The sequence below is a fragment of the Ovis canadensis genome, chromosome 2, assembly GCF_042477335.2.
Source record: "Ovis canadensis isolate MfBH-ARS-UI-01 breed Bighorn chromosome 2, ARS-UI_OviCan_v2, whole genome shotgun sequence".
Classification (NCBI taxonomy): Eukaryota; Metazoa; Chordata; class Mammalia; order Artiodactyla; family Bovidae; genus Ovis; species Ovis canadensis.
In genome coordinates, this window is record NC_091246.1 from 181,130,760 (window position 1) to 181,155,771 (window position 25,012).

The following is a 25,012-nucleotide window of genomic DNA, read 5'->3' on the forward strand; positions in this document are numbered from 1 at the left end:
ATAGTAAGAGGCTCCACCAGGAGGTCGTTAGTGACTCCAGAAATTGCAATTTAAGAGATATTTCAATGATTTGGAAATCTGAGATGGGATATTTAAAATTAGGGCTTTCCTGGAAAATCTAGATTCGTATTAACCATGTTCTTTTATGACTCACACTGTGCTAGAATTATGGAGGACACACAAACCTATGACATGTAATTTCCCTGCTATTGAAGAGTTGACAGTATTATTGGGAAGACAGGGGCTCTAACAAAGAAAGTAATTACAGGAGTTTTAATAAACAACACTAAAGAAAATAAAATTCTATAATAATTTTCACCAATAGAATGTGCCAATGCTTTGTATATAGCATTTCAGATCCTCACCAACCATTTGAAGGGGGATTATCATTTCCATATTGGAAGATGAGAAAAGGAAGTTCAGAAAAGTTGAGTGACATGCCCAAAGTCACAGTGTGGAGGTGGGATTTGAGCCCAGGTTCTCTCAAACTCCAAAGCCTGTACTCTTTCCATTCTGGTGTTGACCCATCCTTTCTTCTTCTGTACCACAACAGATCTGCAAAGTGACAGTGAAATTATTATTGTTCCTAATTTAAAATATGTATGCAAAATTTTTTTAATGTATGCAAAGAACCAAGACTGACAGTTTTCCTCTTTTTCAAAATTGTCTTTAAATCTGTTATAATATTTCACACATTAAAAAAAAGAACAGGTGACATTAAAGATAGAATATGTTACATTTAAACCACCCACTACTTTGTTGGATCTCATTTAATTAGTTTCTTTCCTCTTGCAGGCAATTACATGGAACTAGCAAGATGAATAAAAATAAACTGATTCATGAATTTCTGGAAGTAGTTTCAAGAGGTGATGTGGAGCTCATCTGTGACCATATTGCTAAAGTCCATTCCATCCTTGGAAACCTTGACTTTCAGCATCCAAAGACTGGGAATACACCTCTCATTACTGCAGCAGAAGAAAATCTAACAGAGGTAATAAGTGGTGTACAGGGGCCCTTGGATGGTCTTCTAAGCGAAGGATTCCAAGAATGAAATGGTTAGGAATAGCATAGTCACCTACCTCCAAAAAGGAATATTTGAGAGCACAAAGCAGGGGTGGGGTAGCAGCTGGAGAGAATACTGAGAGACCCTAAATAATCCAGACAGCACCATCTTTATTCATTTCTTCACTCAGTCAACAGATACTCCCAAAATACCCAAGGCAATATACCAGACTTCAAGATTCATACCATGGTGGGTGAATCAAATACAGACATCACCCTTGAAGAGCAGCTTATGGTCTAGTGGGATCACATAATGGAGTCTGAATTTTTCCCCTCTTCCCCACAACCCACACCCAGCTCCATCAGTACTTGGAAATTTATCCCCTGGTCCAACAGGTGCACAAAATCCTGAAAGTAGGGGAAGAGGAGTGAATAAATAATGAGACTTAAAGGGGCAGGAAATCGTCCTCTTTGTTGTTATATATCCAGCTTAGCGGGCCTGACACATCTAAGTAATGGATAAATTAATGAATAAATAATTCATTTGTGTCTTATTGATCATTTACAAAATTTTGTATGGGAACTTAAAAGATTCTTTTAAAGAATGCAAGGATTTCCCTGGCAGTCTAGTGGTTTAGACCTCTGCACTCCGAATGCGAGGGGCGTAGATTCAATCCCTGGTTGGGGAACTGAGATCCTGCATGCCGTACAATGAGGCCTGGAAAAAAAAAAGAATGCAGGTAAAAGTGCGATATGGGCACTTGGAATTGGGGAGGGGCAGCAAAGAGGAGGCTTCAAGGGGAAGAGAAGAAATGAGTGAAAATTCAAGACAAATTTCACCCAACTGCATACCTCAGTACCTCTACAAGTTCTTGGGGGGCTAAATGGAAGTGGACTGTTAACTCTGCTTGGCCATCTTTGCTTCCTCAATCACCCTCTTTCTTGACTTTATTCTTAGCTCTGTTTCTATATTGACTCCTTTCTATTAACACTTTTAAAACAAGTTATAAAATATAACATATATGCTTTTTTAAAAATAACAATATTTATGTATTTATTTTTGGCTGTGCTGGGTCTTTGTTGCTGGCTTTTCTCTAGTTGCAGTGCAGGGGTTTCTCACTACAGTGGCTTTTCTTGTTCTGGAGCATGGACTCTAGGGTGTGCAGGCTTCAGTAGCTAGAATATGAGGACTCAGCATACATGCTTTTTTTAAAAAAAGGAAAACCATGACAGTAGCACCATTGTGTCTACCATCCAAAACAAAAAACTAAATCATTGCAGTGCCTCAGAAGCCCTCTAAATGCTCATCATGAATTGTGCCCCCACACTTCATAATCTTGAATTTTGGGTATACATAGATATTACACTAATTCCTCCTATATGAGGGTGCTTCCCAGGTGGCGCTAGTGGTAAAGAACCTATCTGCCAATGCAGGAGACATAAGTGACAAGAGTTCCATCCCTGGGTAGGGGAGATCTCCTGGAGGAGGCCATCACAACCCACTGTAGTATTCTTACCTAAAGAATCCCCATGGACAGAGGAGCCTGGTGGGCTACAGTCCACAGGGTCACAGAGTCAGACGCGACTGAAGCGACTTAGCAGGCATGCATGCATACATCTAGAGATAGAAGCCTTAAAAATCACTGTACATTGAATGGCTCAAAGGGCCAATCATGTTATATTTCCCTCTTCATTGTGAATCTTGCCCGAACCTCATTAGCTGAATTCAGATGACTCAGTTCCACCAAGGGACTGGGCAGGATGCTGACTTGGGAATCTGAATCCAAGTGAGCCATGAAAGTTTGAGTCTCTCACCTCCCCAAAGTTCACCAACATTTTCATGTGGGTGGCTGCAAACTTCAATCCCCGTGAGATAGGGCAACTGAGGATGAGGTATAGGTGCAGGGAAGGATTCGGAACATGGTAAGAGAGAGTGGCTCTAGGCCAATAAAAAAGATGCATATACTTTGAATTTCCAGAAACATGCTGCTCAGCCAAATGAACTCCCAGTGTTTTTGGGTCATACAAAGCCTTAGATCAGGTGGCAAGGTCATTATTATTGACACCATCTATTTCCCCTTCAGAGAGAGATTCCTTGTCTTCAAGGCCACAGCCATATTGCTTTCTGACTGGATCTGGGGTTTGTAGCCTTTGGCTGACTCAGGCTTAACTTTCACAGCAGGACCTTTTTTTAAAAAAAGGGTTCTACCTTGATCTGAATAATTTGCTGACCCATTGTGACAATAGCATTTTGTAAATTTTCACCCAGTTTTAACATAAAGGCCAGAGGAGTTTTCTGGGGTAGCAGGACTAATCACAAGAATTTGTCTAGATTTCTTTGCATCTGTTTCTCTTTCTTTAGAGGGTAACTATCAGCATTGTAACCCATTTCAGGCCAGGAAGAAACTGAACGGTGTTAATTCCTCATTTGTGGTTTACCACAAACATTTGTCTGTCTCAAATCCCCCCAGAAGAGCTAGAGCTCCCTTTAAGTAGCTAAAACCCACTGGAAAAAATTCTGAGACTGTTTACCTGTCTTGTTCATGGCTGAAGTCTCAGCACCAAAGTCAGGTCTTGACACACATGAGTCCCTCAATCTGTAAATAAATTAACCCATTAACCGTGAATAAATTAACCCATTACCATTTTGAATAGAGTTTATTCTCTCCCTAAAAATACTTGTGGAAATACCTGAAACATTCAAGAATCTATAAGCCGGAATTTGGGGGTTCTATATTCTAAATTATAGATAACAGTAACAGGAAGATTTCAACATTTTATGTGGGTTTAACATAAAATATTCACAGACTTTTAGTTTAAAAAAAATAGTATCTCCAAACTATCAATATCTTGAAGATTTTTGTCTCTTAAATTTTAAAAAAGGCAAATGGCAGTTGTATGTGCCTATAAGTCACTTCAGTCATGTCCAACTCTTTGCAGCCCTATGGGCTGAAATCTGCCAGACTCCCCTGTCCATGGGATTCTCCTGGCAAAAATACTGGAGTGGGTTGTCATGCCCTCCTCCAGGGGATCTTCCTGACCTAGAGTTGAACCTGGTGTCTCTTGTACCTCCTATACTGGCAGGCAGATTCTTTACCACTAGAGCCACCATTTTTATGCCTATCTTACTCTCATTTCTTATATCTTGAATCAGAGCTGTGTCCAACTAAATAAGTTTTCTACCCAACTCAGAAGACATGATTGTGAGAATGCTGTGATTTTGCAGGTTGTTGGATTTCTTCTGGAAAAGGGAGCAGATATCACCCTGTGCAATTACAGCAATCAAACCGCAGTCCATGTGGCTAATTGTGAAGTCCAAAGACGACTCTTGGCCATCAGTGGAATCCAAGCTCCCCAAATGCAACTTCTGCAAAGCTCATGGCAAGGTGATCTTGAACAGCTTCAACACTTGCTGGTCAGTTAATTCAGTGTTTGCTTCTGTCTTTGGGTGAGTGGGTAAGAGTTGAAAAGGGAATGGACTACATATGACTCCTTTTAAAGAAAAATAAGTTCTTTCCAAATGCAGTCCCAGAAAGTTTCAGGCAGGACATATGAGACAGAAACAGGATTAAATGGGACACTTGGGGTGGAAAACAAGATAATAAAAGAACGCAGCAGCAGCCTATTTACACCTTCTTTCTAGCTGGATGGGAGAAGAAGTCATGTAGCACCCCTGAGAAATGATGTCCTCCCAAAGATGCCCCTGAGGAACCACTGTCAACTTGCTCAGAGGTGTTCCCTTGACATCACTGCCATTTGTACAATTGCTGTTTAGATCCCTTCGGACCATCTGCAGTTATTATCTTTATCCTGAAAAGGGAATCAGAGAGACTATGCTTTGCATAATATTTAGCCAGGATGAAAGTGAAGAGAATACATTTTTCAAAATGCTGTCTTTTTAGGGTATTGATCTTCTTCTTATTTAGATTTTTCTGCCCATAGAGACTCTTTTCCAAAGTAACTTGAGAAACCACATGCATAAGCAAGGACATTCATTATTGGCGAACAGGCTCTTGGCATTTACCTTCCGAGGTACTGTCAGATCACATGACCTTCCATCTGAAAGAAAATCAATTGCTGCTAGGAAACAGTTTCTTCTATTCCCTTATGGTAGAGACACAAACAGATAAAGAAGTGAAAGATATTCTGGTCACCTAGAGTTCAGGGAAATGGACAACAAAATCCAAAGGACTCTAAATTCTTCTATTGTGCTAAATGATAGTCTAAAATTGTCATACATCATAAAGTGAGGCTTAGAAATGTTTTTGGAAGACTTTGAATTTCATTTTAATGGCATTTTGACAATTGTTGTTGTAATTCAATGTCTTTTTTCATAACCATAGTTTTCACTTCTAAAGATAAGCCTCCAAGTTTTAAAAACATATACCTATAACGATCCAGAGCTTAATCAACAGATGTTCAACTAATGTGCTATTGCAAAACTATTCTCAGCTCAAAGCTTTTATGTTGGTTCTAACTAATAATAAACATTGATATAAGAGGTGATGTCTTTTCAGAGAATGAAAAAAAAAGCCACTAACTAATTAATTCCCACAGCACCCCTCTGAGGTAATATCATTACCTCTAGTCTGTCCCTGGAGAAACTGAGGTAGATGCTGACTATATCAACATGGCATAAAGTGAAATACAGATGGAAATTCGTGAGTTACTTTGACCTGTAAAATAAACAATTCAGATAATTTGGCCTTCCAGTAGCTTCTCAGCTTTGAATTTTCCGAATTAAATTTTACTGAAACAACAAATAGCATATATATATCCACCTCCATTTGACTGTATAAATCCTGTTCGATAACTTATCTTATAATTGTAAACCATTCATTCACTCCACAGATGTTTTCTGAGCATGTGTCAGACACTCTGCTCAGTGCTTTTCATTTTCTAACTCCAATCATCCAAACAATCCTGTAAGAAAGGGCCTGAAGACCCTGAAGTTCAGGGAAAAAGGTTGCCAGATTTTGCAAATGAAAATACAGGACACTCATTTAAAAAGCTGAATTTCGAGTAAATACAAACTGTTTGGTATTTAACTAGCTGTCCCTTATTTCATCTGGGTGATTTTATCAACTTTTAACAGAATGTCCTTGATATAACCTTGTTAGGGAGGTTAAATAACCAATTTAAGGAGGTCAAATTCAAACACCAATCTGTCTGTCTCAGGTTTGTGTTCTTTCAGTTCATCAGCTCCTCTCAAGATATCGAGGAACAGTATCTTGAAATTAAAATGAGAATTTGGCCAGGCGATGAAAATGTAAAGATTAGTATTAACGGACATGCAGTAAAGACATAATAAAAAATTAAAGCTTCATGTTTTTAAAGGCATCTGAAGAGTTCCTGGATATAAATTTCCCAAACCAACATGGCCTGACCGCTCTGATGCTGGCTGTGAGAGATGTGGACCTGTTTGAAAGGCTTGATATGTTAACGCTCTATAGACCCGCAGAGGTTCTCTCTGAGCTTCTCAGGCATCATGCGTGAGTATCATGTGGTTAGCCAGTACCCATGGAAGGGCGTCTCTGCCATTGTTACTTACAAAGTCATTTGCAAACCTAGATATATAGATTGTTTATTTGTATATGTATACTGTGGTGCTCACTCGCATCTGACTGTTTGTGACCCCATGGACTATAGCTCACAAGGTTCCTCTGTCCATGGGATTTTCCAGGAAAAAATACTGGAGTGGACTGCCATTTCCTACTCCAAGGGATCTTCCTGACCCGGGAATCAAACCTGTGTCTCTTGTATGTGGATTCTTTACCACTGTGCCACCTAGGAAGCCCCTTATGCATGTATATATATAACGTATATTATAAAATACTGTATGTATACAAAGATAAATATAATGTATATACATATATATATGAAATGCCCATGCATATTCATAAATGGGACTTCAAAGTTGCAAAGTGATATACAGATATTAGAGGTTGCTATCTATTATTTTTATTATATTGGCCTTTTATTTTATTTGTTTAAATACTTCCTCTTTGGTTGTTCCTGAGGCTGTCAAATAATTCTTGAGTATGTAACTCCTTACCCCCAAAAGGTTATTAATTATTCCAGAAAGCATTGTCAATTATCAAAAATAAATTATAGTAGTGATTTCCAGTTATCTGAAAATTACATGTTGGGAATTCCCTGGCAGGCCAGTGGTTAAAACTCCAAGCTTCCAGTGCCAGGGGCCAGGGTTCAATCACTGGTCGGGGAACTAAGATCTTACATACCTCATCCTGTGGCCAAAAGAAATTACATGTCAACACCCTCTTTTAGGAGGAGGGAGATATATCATTTTTTTAATTAGAGGGCTAATAAGCAGAAAGAAACTGCACTTCTTTCATGTCAGAAATGCAGTTTCCTAATGCTGTTGTTGGGCTTCCCAAGTGGCATAGTGGTAAAGAATCCGCCTGCCGATACAGGAGATGTAAGAGACATGGGTTTGATCCCTGGGTCGGGAAGATCCCCTGAAGAAGAAATGGCAACACTCCAGTATTCTTGCCTGGGAAATCCCATGGGCCGAGGAGCCTGGCAGGTTACAGTCCATGGGGTTTCAAAGAGTCAGACACGACTGAGTGACTGAGCGTGCATGCACGCTTCTTGCTACCTGTTTATCTTGTCATCAGAAAAGAAGAGATGGCCAAAGCTCTTCCTCAGTATTTCATATACATTTTGGGGGGGGAATAAAAAAAGAAGGAACTTCCAAGACAAAAATATAATCAAGAACATGATCTATTTTAAAAGAATCAGTTATTGTAATAGGATGAAGATGGAAGTTAGAAGCTACCTCAGACTTCCTGTGCATGCTCAGTCGCTCAGTCGTGACCAAATCTTTGTGATCCCATGGACTGTAGTCCATGGAATGTTGTCCATTTTTCAGGCAAGCGTACTGGAGCAGATTGCCATTTCTTCCTCCAGGGGATCTTCCTGACCCAGGGGTCGAACCTGAGTCTCCTGCACTGCAGGATTCTTTACTGCTGAGCCATCAGGGAAGTGACCTGAGACTTCAGTGTTAATAGCTGAGGAGATGGTTAAAGATGGAGATTACTGGACATCAACCCAGAGGTGGTGTTCAATAAGCCTGAAGTGGGGGCCAGAAAGCATGAAATCAAAGAACACCACTTGGAGAAACACTAATCAAGGTAGATGAGCAAACTAGAGATATCAAGGGAACATTTCATGCAAAGATGGGCACAATGAAGGACAGAAATGGTATGGACCTAACAGAAGCAGAAGATATTAAGAAGAGGTGGCAAGAATACACAGAAGAACTGTACAAAAAAGATCTTCATGACCTAGATAACCATGTGGTGTGATCACTCACTAGAGTCAGACATCCTGGAATGTGAAGTCAAGTAGGCCTTAGAAAGCATCACTACAAACAAAGCTAGTGGATCTGATAGAATTCCAGTTGAGCTATTTCAAATCGTAAAAGATGATGCTGTGAAAGTGCTGCAGTCAATATGCCAGCAAATTTGGAAAACTCAGCAGGGGCCACAGGACTGGAAAAGGTCAGTTTTCATTCTAATCCCAAAGAAAGGCAATGCCAAAGAATGCTCAAACTACCACACAATTGTACTCATCTCACACGCTAGTAAAGTAATGCTCAAAATTCTCCAAGCCAGGCTTCAAAGTACGAGAACTGTGAACTCCCAGAGGTCAAACTGGTTTTAGAAAAGGCAGAGGAACCAGAGATCAAATTGCCAACATCCACTGGATCGTGGAAAAAGCAAGAGAGTTCCAGAAAAACATCTATTTCTGCTTTATTGACTATGCCAAAGCCTTTGACTGTGTGGATCACAATAAGCTGTGGTAAATTCTTAAAGAGATGAGAATATCAGATCACCTGACCTGCCTCTTGAGAAATCTGTATGCAGGTCAGGAAGCAACAGTTAGAACTGGACATGGAACAACAAATGGGAAAGGAGTACGTCAAGGCTGTATATTGTCACCTTGCTTATTTAACTTATATGCAGAGTACATCATGAGAAATGCTGGGCTGGAAGAAGCACAAGCTGAAATCAAGATTGCCAGGAGAAATATCAATAATCTCAGATATGCAGATGATACCAATGACACCACCCTTATGGCAGAAAGTGAAGAGGAACTTTCATCCTCTTGATGAAAGTGAAAGAGGAGAGTGGAAAAGTTGGCTTAAAGCTCAACATTCAGAAAACTAAGATCATGGCATCTGGTCCCATCACTTCATGGGAAATAGATGGGGAAACAGTGGAAACAGTGTCAGACTTTATTTTTGGGGGCTCCAAAATCACTGCAGATGGTGATTGCAGCCATAAAATTAAAAGACGCTTACTCCTTGGAAGGAAAGTTATGACCAACCTAGACATCATATTAAAAAGCATAGACATTACTTTGCCAACAAAGTTCCATCTGTTCAAGGCTATGGTTTTTCCAGTGGTCATGTATGGATGTGAGAGTTGGACTGTGAAGAAAGCTGAGCGCCAAAGAATTGATGCTTTTGAACTATGGTGTTGGAGAAGACTCTTGAGAGTCCCTTGGACTGCAAGGAGGTCCAATCAGTCCATCCTAAAGGAGATCAGCCCTGGGTGTTCACTGGAAAGACTGATGCTGAAGCTGAAACTCCAGTACTTTGGCCACCTCATGCGAAGAGTTGACTCATTGGAAAAGACCCTGATGCTGGGAGGGATTGGGGGTAGGAGGAGAAGGGGATGACAGAAGATGAGATGGCTGGATGGAATCACTGATTAGATGGACATGAGTTTGGGTAAACTCCGAGCGTTGGTGATGGACAGGGTGGCCTGTGTGCTGTGATTCATGGGGTCGCAAAGAGTCAGATATGACTGAGCAATTGAACTGAAACTGATCGTACATCATGCGAAATGTCAGGCTGGATGAAGCACAAGCTGGAGTAAGATTTTTGGGAGAAATATCAATAACCTCAGATATGCAGATGACACTACCCTATGGCAGAAGGCAAAGAAGAACTAAAGAGCCTCTTAATGAAAGTGAGAGAAGAGAGTGAAAAATTTGGCTTAAAACTCAACATTCAAAAAACTAAGATCATGGCATCTGGTCCCATCACTTCATGGCAAATAGATGGGGAAGCAATGGAAACAGTGACAGACTTTATTTTGGGGGCTCCAAAATCACTGAGGACGGTGACTGCAGCTATGAAATTAAAAGAAGAAAAGTTGGAAGAAAAGTTATGACCAACTTAGACAACATATTAAAAAGCAGAGACATCTCTTTGCCATCAAAGGCCCATCTAGCCAAAGCTATAGTTTTTCCAGCAGTCATATATGGATGTGAGAGTTGGACTATAAAGAAACCTGAGTGCCAAAGAATTGATGCTTTTGAACTGTGGTGTTGGAGAAGACTCTTGAGAGTTCCTTGGACTGCAAGGAGATCCGACTGGTCCAGCTTAAAGGAAATCAGTCCTGAATATTCATTGGAAGGACTGATGATGAAGCTGAAACTCCAGTACTTTCGCCACCTGATGCAAAGAAATGACTCATTTGAAAAGATCCTGGGAAAGAATGAAGGCGGGAGGAAAAGGGGACCACAGAGGATGAGATGGTTGGATGGCATCACCGACTCGATGGACATGAATTTGAGTAAACTCCAGGAGTTGGTGATGGACACGGAGGCCTGGCATGGGGCAGTCCATGGGGTTGCAAAGAGTCGAACAGGACTGAGTGACTGAATTGTACTGAACTGAGCAAACTAAGGTCCCAGAGAGCTAAGTGACTTGCCTAGGGCCATGTATTAAGGTTAGCGGCAGTCCCTTGATTCTTGGACCAACGCTAATTCTTTTGAACCATGAGCATGGAGGGAGAAAAAGCCCTAAGAATATTACTATAGATCATAAAACATCAACCTGGGACTTCTCTAGTGGCCCAGGGGTTAAGACTCTGTGCTTCCCCTGCAGGGGATGTGTTTCAAGCCCTGGTCGGGGAACAAAGATCTCACATGCCACACAGCCAATAGAAAGAGAATGTGACTAGTGAAGCAAGTCTGGCCACCGTTTCCCTCGCCATAATCTGTAAACAGAGTTCCCATCATTTACCTTCTGGACCTCTTTGAACTGATGTCTAATTCTAGGATCCATGGCAGCATAGACAGGAGATTTGCACTGATGCAAGGAACTCTAAGATCAGCCATGGGGCTTAACAATCACAGGACAAGAGGAACGAAAAAATCATACAGAGAGGCTCTATGATAAGATCACTCCACTCAACCGAGAGCCTGAGAAATAAGTATGTCAGTTTAATTTCAAGGTGAAATGCTAGGCCATTCTACTAGCATTGTTCTATTTTGAATAATAAAAGAGCTCGCTATCAGCATTAGGAAAGAGAAATATTGAGAATAAGCAGTTAGCTAAAGCACTGAGAAGAAAAATTCAGTGAAGCCAGCTAGTTGGGACAACAGTTTATCAAGATGTTTTTATTTTTACTTGCTTTATGCATTATTAAAGAATTATGAAACTTCTTGTCCAAAGCTGAACATTTTCAGCAAATTATTAGAATGTTTTTAGACTATAAGGGGCATAAAATATGCAACATATTCCTTTCATATTCCTTAAAAATCTTGAAAATTTTCTCTCTCTGTCTCTCACGCATTTTGAATTCATTATCGCTATCCCCAAACTATGTAAAATTATTTTTATTTATTTGATGTCAATGTTTTTCCTCTCATATTGCTTTTCTTTTTCAGTAGATTTAACTCAGTAATCTTTGATGTTGATTCTATTCTTCCTAGAGATCCTAAACTCTGTGATTTTAGTGGAAAATCAGCAATACACTATGTGTCACAAATAGAGAGTTTCAGAAAACAGCAGTTATCGGATATTTTAATGAATTCTATGCCAAAACCAGGTAATATTTTTATTTCACTTTTGAAATTCTCTAACTATAAAAGCCCTATTAGAAACCTTTGGTTTTTTACATGTGTTTGATGGATCTTCTTAAAGAAGTCAAGCTAAATGTATATATATATGTGTAACTGAATCATTCTGTCGTACAGTAGATGTTAACACAACGTTGTAAATAGATACTTTAATTAAATTTAAAAAAAGAAATCAAGTGAATAGCTATTTATAGACCAGGGACTTTGTACAAGACCCAAAGTTAGGTACTCTGAGATAGGCAAAGAAGGCTAAGATGTGGTCCAAACTTTTTAAAGTGTTCAGTACAGTCAGGGACACACCACATCAGTCAGAGGAGAAAGAGGTTGTTATAAACTTGAAAGGGGAAGAAGGGCTTGCTGTGGTTCTCTAATGCTGGATAAAATAGGAAGGAAGCGAAAAGGTGTGATATAGGCATGGAGAAAGAGTCTGAGCAGGAGAAGAGACTGCCACAGAAGAAAGTGTAATGGAAAAGGTGCCACTGAGCCGCGTGTGACTTTGTGAAAACTACTCGACTTTATTGTCTGATTGGATTTCTGTTGGGAGCTTCTGGACAGGGAACAAGGCTATCCCCAGGAAGGTTTCATGGAAGAGGTAAGACTCAATCTGATTCTAAAAAAAATAATGAGATTTTATTTTGTGGACAGAGGCATCATGTTGTAAGTGAGCATGGCTCATCCCAGGGGCGAACTGAAGACTAGAACCAACAGTTCATGTCAGGGGAAAGGGATACAGAAGATTAGATACACAAAGAGACTGAGTCCATCAAAGACTCGTTAAATGTCAGACTGAAGGACATAACTTATTTTTTTTTCAATGAAATAGAGTCACTGAAGAATTTTAAGACAGGGAACCATGAAAACCATGTTTTAGGAGAGGAAGAGACTCATGCCAAGCAAGCTCTATTAAGAAACTATAGAAGTACCCATGCGTGGTTGCAAGGATCAGGAAAAGAGACTTTGGACATGGCGTGTAGTGGGCCTGAGAGGTGCTAGGTATGTGAGTTTAAGAGAATGTGAAAGAATTCACAGAATACAGTGATGTAAAGTTGATAGAGGAGACATACAGACAAGGGTTGAGAGGCTTGAGTTAAACATGATTCCAAAGTTTCAGCGCTAGGAAGTGGGGAGGTAGAAATACAATTAACAAAATAGGAAAACACTATGGCTTGGTGCTGATGTTGAAGGTAATGGGTTCTAAAACACTCATTCGATGAGAACTTGTGACCTTCAAAGTAGCAATTTTCTGTAGGCCAGGGCTTGTGGGAAAGGATTGGATGGATTGATGGGTTTCTTTGCAAGTTCTCTACAAGGAGACTGTGAAGATCTGAGAGTCGGGGAGATCTCTAAAGGAGCGATGATGGTGAGAAAATTGCAGGGGCCGGGCAGAGAAGGTACACATGGACTCAGGCATAAGAAAGGCAGGAGGAGAATTAGGAGAGAACTGCAAGAAAGAAGGGGTGGGAAGCAGCATCAAGTTGGAAAAGAGTTTACAAAGCAGATGTGATAAGAAAGTGAGGGTTTCAATGGCAGGAAGGAGGCAGTAGAAGGGTTGCAAAGCGTGAAGAAAGAAAATATGGTGAAGAAATGCAGGCTATGAGTAAAGATCACTCATTCAATTTTGTATCACTCATAAGATCAATGAAATAGAAAGAGATGCAAGAGGAAGAAGTTTTCACGGTAGAGCGCATGCTTATCTGAAAAACTCAAGATAGCAGGAGAAGGATATGTAAGAGAACAGTGTCCCCCAGGAACTAACTGGGAATTCATTGTTTGGTGTTCAGAACTCTGTCAATTTAATGTGGCTCCAAGCAGCTGAGCACTTTTATCTTCCGCGACTAGAGCGCAAATATAATTCCCAGCCCCTTATTAGGGGTTACACTTAGCAACATTGTCCCCTTTTTTAAAAAACAAACGAACAAAACGCATTCATTCTGTGGACTCCTTTTGTCCTCACATCTTTTCCAGTGAAAATTATGGCCCAAAGCTTCCTCAGGATCCCAGATCACTATTTCAAGAAAATTTTAAGCAAAATGGAACTCATTTTTAGAACCTAGCACTAGATGTTGCTGTGAAATTGATGGAGATGCAGCTTATCAAAACACATTATTATGTTTCTTTTGGCAGAAAGACATGCTGAATCATTGCTTGACATTTGTCATGATACAAACTCTTCTCCAACTGATATGATGACAGTTACTAAAAATCAAAATATAATCTTGCAGAGCATCAGCAGCAGTGAGGTAAGATGCTCTAATCTTTAAATAGAAAAACTAACAGAAAAAGGGATAACCTACTGCATCTACATTTACTTCATTTATACCTACTTCATTTAGGTTGCTTGAATATTTATAACAAACATATTATAATTATATATTTAAATGTGATTATGAGGAAACTTAAAGCACAATTAATCATAGTACTTCATGAGTTTAATCTCAAGGCAGTAATTAGCTAGTCAGTTCTGAGGCTCATACATTATGCGTGTATGTGTATACCACAGAATATTGTTGCAGCTGAATCCATGCTAAATAATAAAATGTAGCTAGTCTTTATGCATGTTAATGTGAAAGAAGAGAAAATCATTATTCTGTTCATGTCAAATCCATCCTAGGATACCACAAAGGAGGGGCCTCGTCTTGGTCCTGGTCATTACACCCTGCCCATGATGAATAACTTCACAAAGTATAGTAATAGTACTAGTAATAAACATCATGACCCATAGAAAATGATAGAATGATTTCCTAAATGTATAATAAACTGTTAACAGTGGTTGCCTGAAAGGACCAAAATGGAGAACTTTGTACTGTATACACATTTGTATTTTTTGAATTTTTATAAAATTTAACACAGTGCAAACAGTTAAAAATATTAACAACTCTATAGGAATTCCCTGACAGTCTAGTGGTTAGGACTCAATGCTTTCACTGCAGGGGTGGGAGTGGGAGCAAAGTTGGGGGCCCTGGGTTCAATCCCTGGTTGGGAAACTAAGATCCCACATGCTGCACAATGGTGACAATTTTTTAAAAATTACTACTCTGTATTTTATTGGTAAAAATAATATGACCCACAAATGTGTTTATTTGTACAGGTTGATGAGGTATGAACTATAATAGATAGAAACAACATGAAGAGTTTTAGAGATAGTGTAGTAAGATCTTTTTGTAACTTTCTCTTTCCAAAAATTATTCTAAAACAATAAAGAAAACAAAAACCAAAAATTTAAGTAAAAGAGTAGTCTGAAATAACTATAGATTCATAAGAACTGGTAAAAATAGTACAGAGAATTCCTGTATAACCTTCGCCAGCTTTCCTCAACGGGAATTATTATAACTATAGCTGATTGTCTAAACTAGAAAATTGACATTAACCCAACAACACAATGAACTAGACCACAGACCTTCCTCGGATTTCACTAGTTTTTAACGTGCATTCCTTTTTCTTTCTCCTGTTTGTGTCTGCCTGTGTGCATAGTTCTGTGACATTTTATCCTCCGAATCTTCAGTGGAGATACAAAACTGTTCTCTTACCACAAAGGAACCCCCTTCAGTTCAGTCAGTTCAGTCGCTCAGTCGTGTCCGACTCTTTGCGACCCCGTGAATCGCAGCACGCCAGCCTCCCTGTCCATCACCAACTCCCGGAGTTCACTCAGACTCATGTCCATCGAGTCGGTACTACACTCTTAATTGCCATGGTCTCTCCGCTGACTCCAGGCAACCACTGATCTGTTTTCAATCTTTATTATTTTATCACTTCCAGAATGTCATATAAATGGCATTATCATACGTGTAAACTTTTGAGATTGGCTTTTTCTACTGAGCATAACACTCCTGAGATACATCCAAGTTGTTCTATGTATCAATAGTTTCTTTATGTTGCTAAGTAGTATTCTATTACAATTTTATTTTGTCCCACAGTTTATTTAGCTGTTCATCTATTGAAAGACATTTGGGTTGTTTCCAGTTTGGGGCTATTTACATATAAAGCTACCATGAACATCTATGTACAAATTTTTGTGTTAATTTATGTTTTTATTTCTCTAGGATACATGCCCAGGAATCCAATTAGTGGGTCATTTGATAAATGTATGTTTAATTTTTTTTTAAGCTGCCTAACAATTTTCCAGAGTGGCTCTAACCATTTTATATTCCCACCAGCAGTAAATGAGAGATCCAATGTCTCTATACTCTTGGCAGCATTTGGTACTATCAGTATTCTTTATTTTAACCATTAAAAATTTTTTTAACCAAAATAGGTATATGATGGCAACTCATTGTGGTTATAATTTGCATTTCCCTAATGAACAATGTTAAACCTTTTAAAAAAATTTATTTGCCATCAGCTATAATTATTCAAATATTTTGTCCATTTTCTGATTGAATTCTTTGTCTTATTGTTGGGTTTAGAGAATTCTTTATATATTCTGGATGTGTAACTCACAAATATTTTCTGCTAGTCAATGAGAAAATTTTGGTTTGCTTTTTTTCACCTTTTTAACAGCTCTTTTACCAAACAAAAGTTTTTATTTTTGATGAAAATCAATTTATCCATTTTTTCCCTTATGGGTCTTGATTTTTATATTATGTCTAAGAAGACTTTTACTTGACTTAGGCCCTGGTTCCAGGAGTGTGTTCAGTTTATAAAAATTCATGAATCTCTACAGTTTTGGTATGTGCACATTCCTGAGTATATGCTATTCTTAAAAGTAAATATACACAATGGGGTATTACTCAGCCATAAAAAGAAACACATTTGAATCAGTTTTAATGAGGTGGATGAAACTAGAACCTATTGTACGGAGTGAAGTAAGTCAGAAAGAGAAAGAGAAATATCATGTGCTAACGCATATGTACGGAATCTAGAAAGATGGTACCAAAGAATTTATTTGCAAGGCAGCAATGGAGAAGCAGACATAGAGAACAGACTTATGGACTTGGGGAGAGGGGAGGAAAGGGTGAGATGTATGGAGAGAGTAACGTGGAAACTTAAATTACCATATGTAAAGTAGATAGCCAATGAGAATTTGCTGTATGTCTCAGGAAACTCAAACAGGGGCTCTGTATCAACCTAGAGGGGTAGGATGGGGAGGGGATGGGAGGAAGATTCAAGAGGGAGAGGATATATGTATACCTATGGCTGATTCATGTTGAGGTTTGACAGAAAACAACAAAATTCTGTAAAGCAATTATCCTTCAATTAAAAAATAAAATTTTTAAAAAGTAAATTAAAAGGAAGGAGTAAATGCTTTCAAATATCTGAGCAAAGAATATGGTTTTCAATCTAGGATTTTATATTCAGAAAACTATGAATCAAATATTAGAGTTGAATAAAGACATTTTTCAGACATGCAAATGAGAAAACGTTTTACATTTCACATGCCTTTTAAGGAAGCTACTATGTACTCTACTAATTAAGAGGATAGATAAAAATAGAAGGGAAAATTGGATCCATGATTCAGGGGATCTGGAACCCAACACAAGAGAGGAGGATATCCTTGGTATAAAGCAGAAAGCAAGTCCCAAGGCTTCAAACCGTGTATGAAGTCTAGAGAACAAAGAGATCCAATCACTGGGGAAAGGGAGGGGTGAGGAAGAACAGGATAATGGGGATTTCCATGAAGAAGGTGGAACTGGTGTATTATTTGATATATTTAACCATGTGGAAAGACCACTGGAGGTTGGGAAGATTTAAGATTTTTAAAAATATATGAAAATTAATTAAATGTTAAATAAATTTGTGAATGAAATAAAAATAGGGATTTGGGGTTTATGTACAAAAAAAGTTATGCAAGAAAGTATAATCACATTATATTTCTATTGCATGACTATAGTGCAATACATACAGTATAGTACAATACTCAAATAGTCATAATTTACACTTTGCCTATTGATTTTATAAGAAAAAAAGGGTGAATTTATTGGAAGGATGGGGACAGGATATAAGAATATTCAATTGTCAACTGCAATAATAAGACAGAAGGTAATGTATCACTTTATCTTTTGGGGGCAGGAGGTGGGGGTTGTTTACCTTCTTCACTTTTATCACCAGTAAAAAGATCCCAACCTACTCCCCAAAGAGGCTTGCTTTTTTCCCAAGTCACGAGTGAGTCAATATGTCAACGAGGAGAGAGGTGACTCTCCTTTCCCCGTTTCTTGCCCAGCCTAACATTTCATCTCCTTCCTCTGGCCAAGTTATTAATAGCAGATGAATAGAGCAGATGGGGCTTCCCAGGTGGCGCTAGTGGTAAACAAGCAGTCTGCCAAAGCAGGAGACATAAGAGACATGGGTTTGATTCCTGGGTCAGGAAGATCCTCTGGAGGAAGGCATGGCAACACGCTCCAGTATTCTTGCCTGGAGAATTCCATGGATGGAGGAGCCTGGCGAGCTATAGTCCATGGGGTCACAAAGAGTTAGAAACAACCGAAGGACTTAGCATGCATAGATGGCTGTTATCACACCATTTAAGAGTACTTACCTACTTCCGGCCCATTCACTAACTGCAAAATCCACCTGTCCCACTCTCTCCCCTGTTCTCAGGACACACATTTCCCATCAGGCTCCACAGGGAAGGCCCAGCGGCACACAAGACTCTCACCCAAGAATTGCCACCAAGAGAAGTGATTATGGTTAACCGCTTTGCAAAGTAGCCTCTGTTCTTCTCAGCTTGCAGGGAGGAGAAACAGTAACCACTCCAGTGATAGAACCTAGCTGATCTAAAAATCAAAGCTTTGGGACTTTACTGAAGCTCCAGTGGTTAAGAATCTGCCTTGCAATGCAGGCGACACAGGAGACAAGGGTTTGATTTCTGGGTCAGACACTGGTTTGATCCCCTGGAGGAGGGCAGGTCAACCCACTCCACTATTCTTGCCTGGAGAATACCATGGACAGAGGAGCCTGGTGGGCTTCAGTCCATAGGGTCACAAGAGTGTCACCAGATTCAGACATGACTGAAGTGACTTGAACAGCACAACACAGCACATAGAGCAGATCACAGGATCAGGATGAAAATGTCAGTCTTGGCCTTAAACCCTCACAGCTCCAAGTCCAGTGTCCCTTACTTTTTCCTCTTTCTAATCCCACCCAAACCTTGGCTCATAGACTAACCCCACCCGGACCACGGTACCCATTCTCTGACTTCATCACACTGAGTCTGTCCCCAGATTGACTGCTCCAGTGATTTGCCAGATGAATGAGCTAAGGGGTAGGTAAGGTATCACTTTAGTAACTCAAGAGACAGCAGGAGGGGACTTCCCTGGTGGTCCAGTGGTTAAGAATCTGCCTTCCAGTGCAGTGGGCCTGGGTCTGGTCCCTGGTCAGGGAGGTGGATCCCATATGCTCACTGCAGCCAAATACATAGAAATAAAATACATATAAAAAGAAAGAAATTGATAAAAGAAAACACACTTTTCATTTTTTGTGATATAGTTAGGAAACTTGCTTCTTTTTTTTTTAAGACTAAAAAAAAATCCCTTCATATTTAGTTCATTTTTTATGCAGTTCTAAGATATTTTTTGAACTTTCACTCTATATTTTTCTTATTATGGTTGAAATAACTTTGAACTTGTTTTTGAGGGAGAGAGAGACTCTCACTATTGAATTTGCTTCTTTCTAGTGCTTTCTCTAGGGTTTAAATAAAAAAAAAAAAAAAAAAACCCAAGGTCTTTTTTTCACTTCTTTTCTTTGAATGAAAGCTTGCTTTATTTGGGGGTTATCTGCAATAGGTTTTTATAGTTTACAAATATAAGCAGCTGCTTTGCTTGTAGGATTGCACCTGAGAGGCTCTTCATGGCCTCTGCCAATCTTTTTTTCATCTAAGAAGAATCTTCTTTCCAAATTGAATTGCGTACGATTCCTGCGCCTCTTTTCTGTGTGGTTGGCATTCTGCTGTTTGCAGATTAGAATGCTATGCTGTCGTCTGTTGCTGCCTCTTGCATTACCGTGAATGGTTGATGGGCTCTGTTTATTTGGGATGTGCTATTCTAACATTTTCTCTCCTTCACTCACGACTGCATTATTTCAGTTTCCTCTTTCACCCAGTGAAAGTAAAAGTCGCTCAGTCATGTCCAACTCTTTGCGACCCCACAGACTATACAGTCCATGGAATTCTCCAGGCAGGATACAGGAGTGGGTAGCCTTTCCCTTCTCCAGGGGATCTTCCCAACCCAGGGATCAAAGCCAGGTCTCCCACATTGCAGGTGGATTCTTCAGCTGAGCCACAAGTGAAGTCCATTAAAGTCATTCATATTTAAGATTTTAAAATAAACAGAAAATTCTGAGCTGTTGCTGTTTTTGTCTTCATTTTCATGTTAATCTTCAAAGTAGGTATTATTCCCCACATCCTTTTTGTTTGTGATGCTTATGGTTTTTCAGTTTTTTTTTTTTTAAGGAAGAAGTTTTTTGTCGGGAGTTTGTAGGGATCACACATCTTTAATTTTTTCCTGTGCAAAAATTATAAATTATGTTTGAATATTCTTTCTCTTAATTTTCTCATGATTATTAATTTTCCTTCTGGTTCTTGTTGAGACTCTCTTGTTTCAAATTTTTCATAGTAGCAAGAAAGCAGAGTGATTATGAATTCTGTAACCAGACTTCAGAGCCTGGGTGTGAATCTGGCTTGCTAGGTGACCTTGGTTAAGTTACTTAACTCCTCTGAACCTCATGTATAAATGGAATAATCGTTTCTGCCTTTAGAGTTTTTGTGAGGATTAAGTCAGCTAATGTGTGAAAGGTCCAACAGTGTCTGGCACTGTATGGATAAATGCTAGTCATTGTTATGGGTTTTGCAGCTAGTTTGCCCATACCCTGCATCTTCCAACTTTTCCTCAAGGACCAACTAATGAATGAACTAAGCAGTTGAGACCAACCGCAGATCATTAATCAACATAGAAACTTGAAATGAGAACCAGTTATATATTTAACACTAAATTTAGTGTTAATTAGTTTTATTCAGCATAAAAATTTCACTGAAACACTCTAATTATATGAAATGGAAGAAATATATTCTGAAGTCTCATAGAGTGTTCTAGACATGATATGAATAAAAATTATATATACTAAGAAGGAAACTTCAGTGGTCACTAAACATCTGAAACTCTCTCCAACATTTCTACTAACAAAAGCATGCACATTCAAACAATCGGATCATATATTACATTACTAAAAATGAAAATTGATAATTGATAAGGGAGAAGGTAGTGAAACAGGCTTATGCACTGCTAGTGGAGAGTAAGTAGTAATTGTAAATTTACTTTTAAAGCAACATATGTAGAAAAAATTCGAATATTCTTCAGATCAATAATTCCTTATAATTCCATATCTGAGAATCTACTCTAAAGAGATAATACAAAATTGGGGTATTACTTGTAAAGGTGTTCGCAGCACTATGTGTGATAATGAAGAATTAAAAACTGCCTACTATGCATGATGGGGTTTATATCATAACACTTATGGGACTTACTAAACATCTTTATGACCCTCTGATAAAACTCCATTAAAATTATATTTACTTAGTAAATTGCTATGTAATTTATACCTGTCATAAGTAAAAAAGCCAGATATGAAATGACATGATACAACTCTATTATTATATTAAACACTTAGGAAAAAGAAAAAGAAAATATCCTGTCTGTGTGAACAGAGTTTGCTTTTTATTTGTAGGATTATAGGTGATTTCTTCTCCTGCTCTTTAAAGAACTGCTGTTTTGGTATTTCCATGCATTTTATAAAATAGTAATCCCCTACTGCTCACACTTTGTAATTGGATGGGAGAGAGAAGAAATTTGCCAGAGAGTGGTAGAAGTTTTGAAATGCAAAGAATAAGCAGTGAAATTGACAACGGTCTAGGATCAGGGCAAACCTGTCCAGGTGTCCCATCTGCCACTGACAACCAGGATGGGCTGAGATAGGACCCCTAACCTGTGCTGGGAGGTAGAGAATGCTTTACAAAGCATGTACTGCTGTATAAAGTAAAATATGATAACTAAGCTATTATAATTGAACACCTTCCCCCAAGGGGAATGGACAGTTAGGGAGTTTGGGATGCTCAGGTACACACTACTATATTTAAAATGAATAACCAACAAGGACCTATTGTATAGCACATGGAACTCTGCTCAATGTTATGTGGCAGCCTGAATGGGAGGGTGGTTTGAGGGAGAATGGATACATGTATTTGTGTGGCTGAATCCCTTCCTTGTTCACCCGAAACTACTGCAACATTGTTAATCGGTTTCAACCCAATACAAAATAAAAAGTTTTTTAAAAATTGAACACCTAAAATATTTTAATGGTAGTGATAAGTCAAATGAACAAAGTGAAAAGATTCCCACACTCTCTTGGGAATTAGTGAATGAAATATCAGAGGCTTTATGATAAAGTCTGCTCACTTCTCCGACAAACATCTGCATTTAGGGCAAAGACTTTTTATCCGATAGTCTGCTTAACTAGGCCATTCATCTGGATCACAGAAGCCAGAATGCAATTATAACATCCAGGTAGGATGGGATATTTTAACTACTACTTGCATCTATCACTGTTCTAGCCACTAAAAGGGGCAAAATCACCAGCAACAACTTCTAACGGAGGAGCCTATCAACAACAACGCACTCTCATAGAAACCATTTCTTCTTTAGAGAGTCAGGAATACTTTTTGTAAGTCAAGCTGGTTGATTTTCTTTAAGTTAAGCTGTTTTTCAACCATGTTTTTCAGCAGTTTGATCATTTTCTAGATTGTAAAAGGGAAGTTTGAGAAGTTGCCTAACACGATTAGATCAGAAGGCTGTCATAGTGAAAACTTTAATCAGCTTTGCTGCCTTTCAGTCTAAGGATATATCTGCAGCTTCCATGTGGGGCAAGGATTTCCACCCTCACCATCTGTAAATGATGCCCCAAGGAGGCATTATGGAAAAGACCATGTTCCTTTGGGGTTGTTCACTGGCTGTGGCCAAAGGATTCTTTCCAGTTACCCACTCGGATGGAATTGGTAGCAGCTTAACAGCCTGAATATAGACATGATAAAGTATAAAATATTGAATTTCTCTGTGTATATGCAATTTCAGCTTTGATCTTCATCTTTGATTATGCAATTAATCACATTCACGTCTGTCTAAGCCTGGTGCTCTGGAGACAAACATTTTCCCATTATTTTAGTCCTGAATATCCGATTTAAAAGGAATCAGCAGTGTGAAACTTTAGCCTAGAAAAACAACAACAACAACAACATTCACCCTGCCAAGCAAGTATTACACTGAAAAACTTTCTATTTTATGATATTTCAGGAGTCTGACCAAGATGATGACTGCTCTCATTCCATACTGATTAGTGAAGGAGATCCAAGTGGTGATGGACAAGACTGGCAACCCAGGGCAGAAGGTATCCATCTTCTGTCCTTGATGTGTTTACAAAGACAATATTGATTATTTGGATTTTCCCCCTAATTTTAGTCATGCTCAGTGCAGAGCTTTGAACTCTCAGACAAGCATAGAGGAAAAGAAATCCTATCCTCTGGTCCATATTTGAATCAGTGAGTCTTGGCAACCTATCCAGTCTCTCCTTTGTTCTACCCTACTCTAGCTCAACGTGCTGTTCTCATCTCCTTTCTCTTTTGTCTGGTAGCATCCTGTCCCTCACTTCTTTTCTCTCAGAATCTTCCAGCAGCTACAGGGATCTGTCCTCTTCCGTGCATGTGTGTGTGCTAAGTCACTTTAGTTGTGTCCGACTCTTTGCGACCCTATGGACTGTAGCTTACCATGTCCATCCTATGGATTCTCCAGGCAAGAATCCTGGAGTGAGTATGCCATGCCCTCCTCCAGGGGAATCTTCCCAACCCAGGGATTGAACCCACTTCTCTTACGTCTCCTGCCTTGGCAGGTGGGTTCTTTACCACTAGTGCTACCTGGGAAGCCTTATTCTCTTCCAGGACCAAGCATTTCTCCATTAGCTGTCATCCCAGACCTCTTCCCTTGAGGGGGGAGTTGGGGGACTGAACCAAGAACTAAAGGCCCAAGTTGCACTCTCGTATTCTAGGAGGCCATAAGTCTGGAATTTCCCAAAACAGCACCCATTCCAAATGCGTCATCCTGTCCTATTCTTAAACGTCCTTGCATTGAACAGATCACAAGGTATTTACAGATTCTCACTGCAGAACATAATCATCACAGCGATCACATTTGTCTGTCATCTACTCCCTTATACACTTCTTAAATGAAATGTTTATTTGAACTGCTCCGATCTCTTTTCTGGTAATTTTCCTACTTGCATTTCTAACATGCCAGGGAAGCTGCCCTCTCGGATGTCTTTTTTCTCATCCCCATTAACCACCCTGAAGGCTGCAGTGCTAGCTCAGCCACTGTCTCCTTTGACCCCTTATGCAATGCTGCCCTCTTCTGGGGAGCCTCCCATCTTTCCCAAACTCACTCGGTACCTCCTTTCTCCTGGCTGAGGGCAGGGAAGAAATTATAAACATCATGAACCCTGAAAGACCTAATTAAAATAAACAAGTCCTGATCCCCTCCAAGTAGTCCTTGTCATCTGCCTTTGACTTTCGAAGACTTCAACTCTGAGTTCTCAGAAGCCCAACTGTGTCCCAGTCACCTTCTAAGATATTAAATACTATGTTTAATTCAGCTCAATTTAGAGATGGCTTGCATTTGAGGTGCTTATAGGAATTGAACCTGGTTCTCCTGAATCGTAGGCAAATTCTTTACCATCTGAGCCTCCAGGAAAGCCCCTTCATATTAATAATACTTTAAAAATCAATTTGTATGTAATATTTTAGATTTTCATGTAGGAACCATAACACTTAGGCAGCATCTCAACTAAGTTCTTGCAGTTTTAAGCTTTCATAACTTCAGTTATACATTCTAAAGAAGAAATTATGTTTCTAAGTTTTCTTCTCATAGTTGATAAGAGTCTTCAGTAAGCTAGTAACTCTTTCAAGTCACAAAGTCTGAAATAAAAATGGAGAATTATTGTGCATTGTATTAATCTTAAATAACAATAAATCTCTTTAAATTCCATTTACATGCTTCTAACATACCCCAGGTTGTTAATGTTTAAGTGTTTGCATACTTTATAAAGACTTTATGCACATCCATGTGACTATTTGATTGTAGAT

The 25,012-nt window shown here is 39.1% G+C and overlaps 1 protein-coding gene across 1 annotated transcript in view; it reads left to right on the forward strand.

The window, feature by feature from the left end:
• Window positions 1-817: 817 nt before the first annotated feature.
• MAP3K19 (mitogen-activated protein kinase kinase kinase 19) overlaps window positions 818-25,012 on the forward strand; it is a 53,452-nt gene continuing 29,257 nt past the window's right edge. The window contains exons 1-6 of the mRNA XM_069577766.1: window positions 818-991; window positions 4,229-4,417; window positions 6,340-6,494; window positions 11,755-11,870; window positions 14,026-14,141; window positions 23,175-23,268. Of these exons, the coding sequence (XP_069433867.1) occupies window positions 818-991; window positions 4,229-4,417; window positions 6,340-6,494; window positions 11,755-11,870; window positions 14,026-14,141; window positions 23,175-23,268 (844 nt within the window). The remainder of the gene's footprint in view (window positions 992-4,228; window positions 4,418-6,339; window positions 6,495-11,754; window positions 11,871-14,025; window positions 14,142-23,174; window positions 23,269-25,012) is intronic.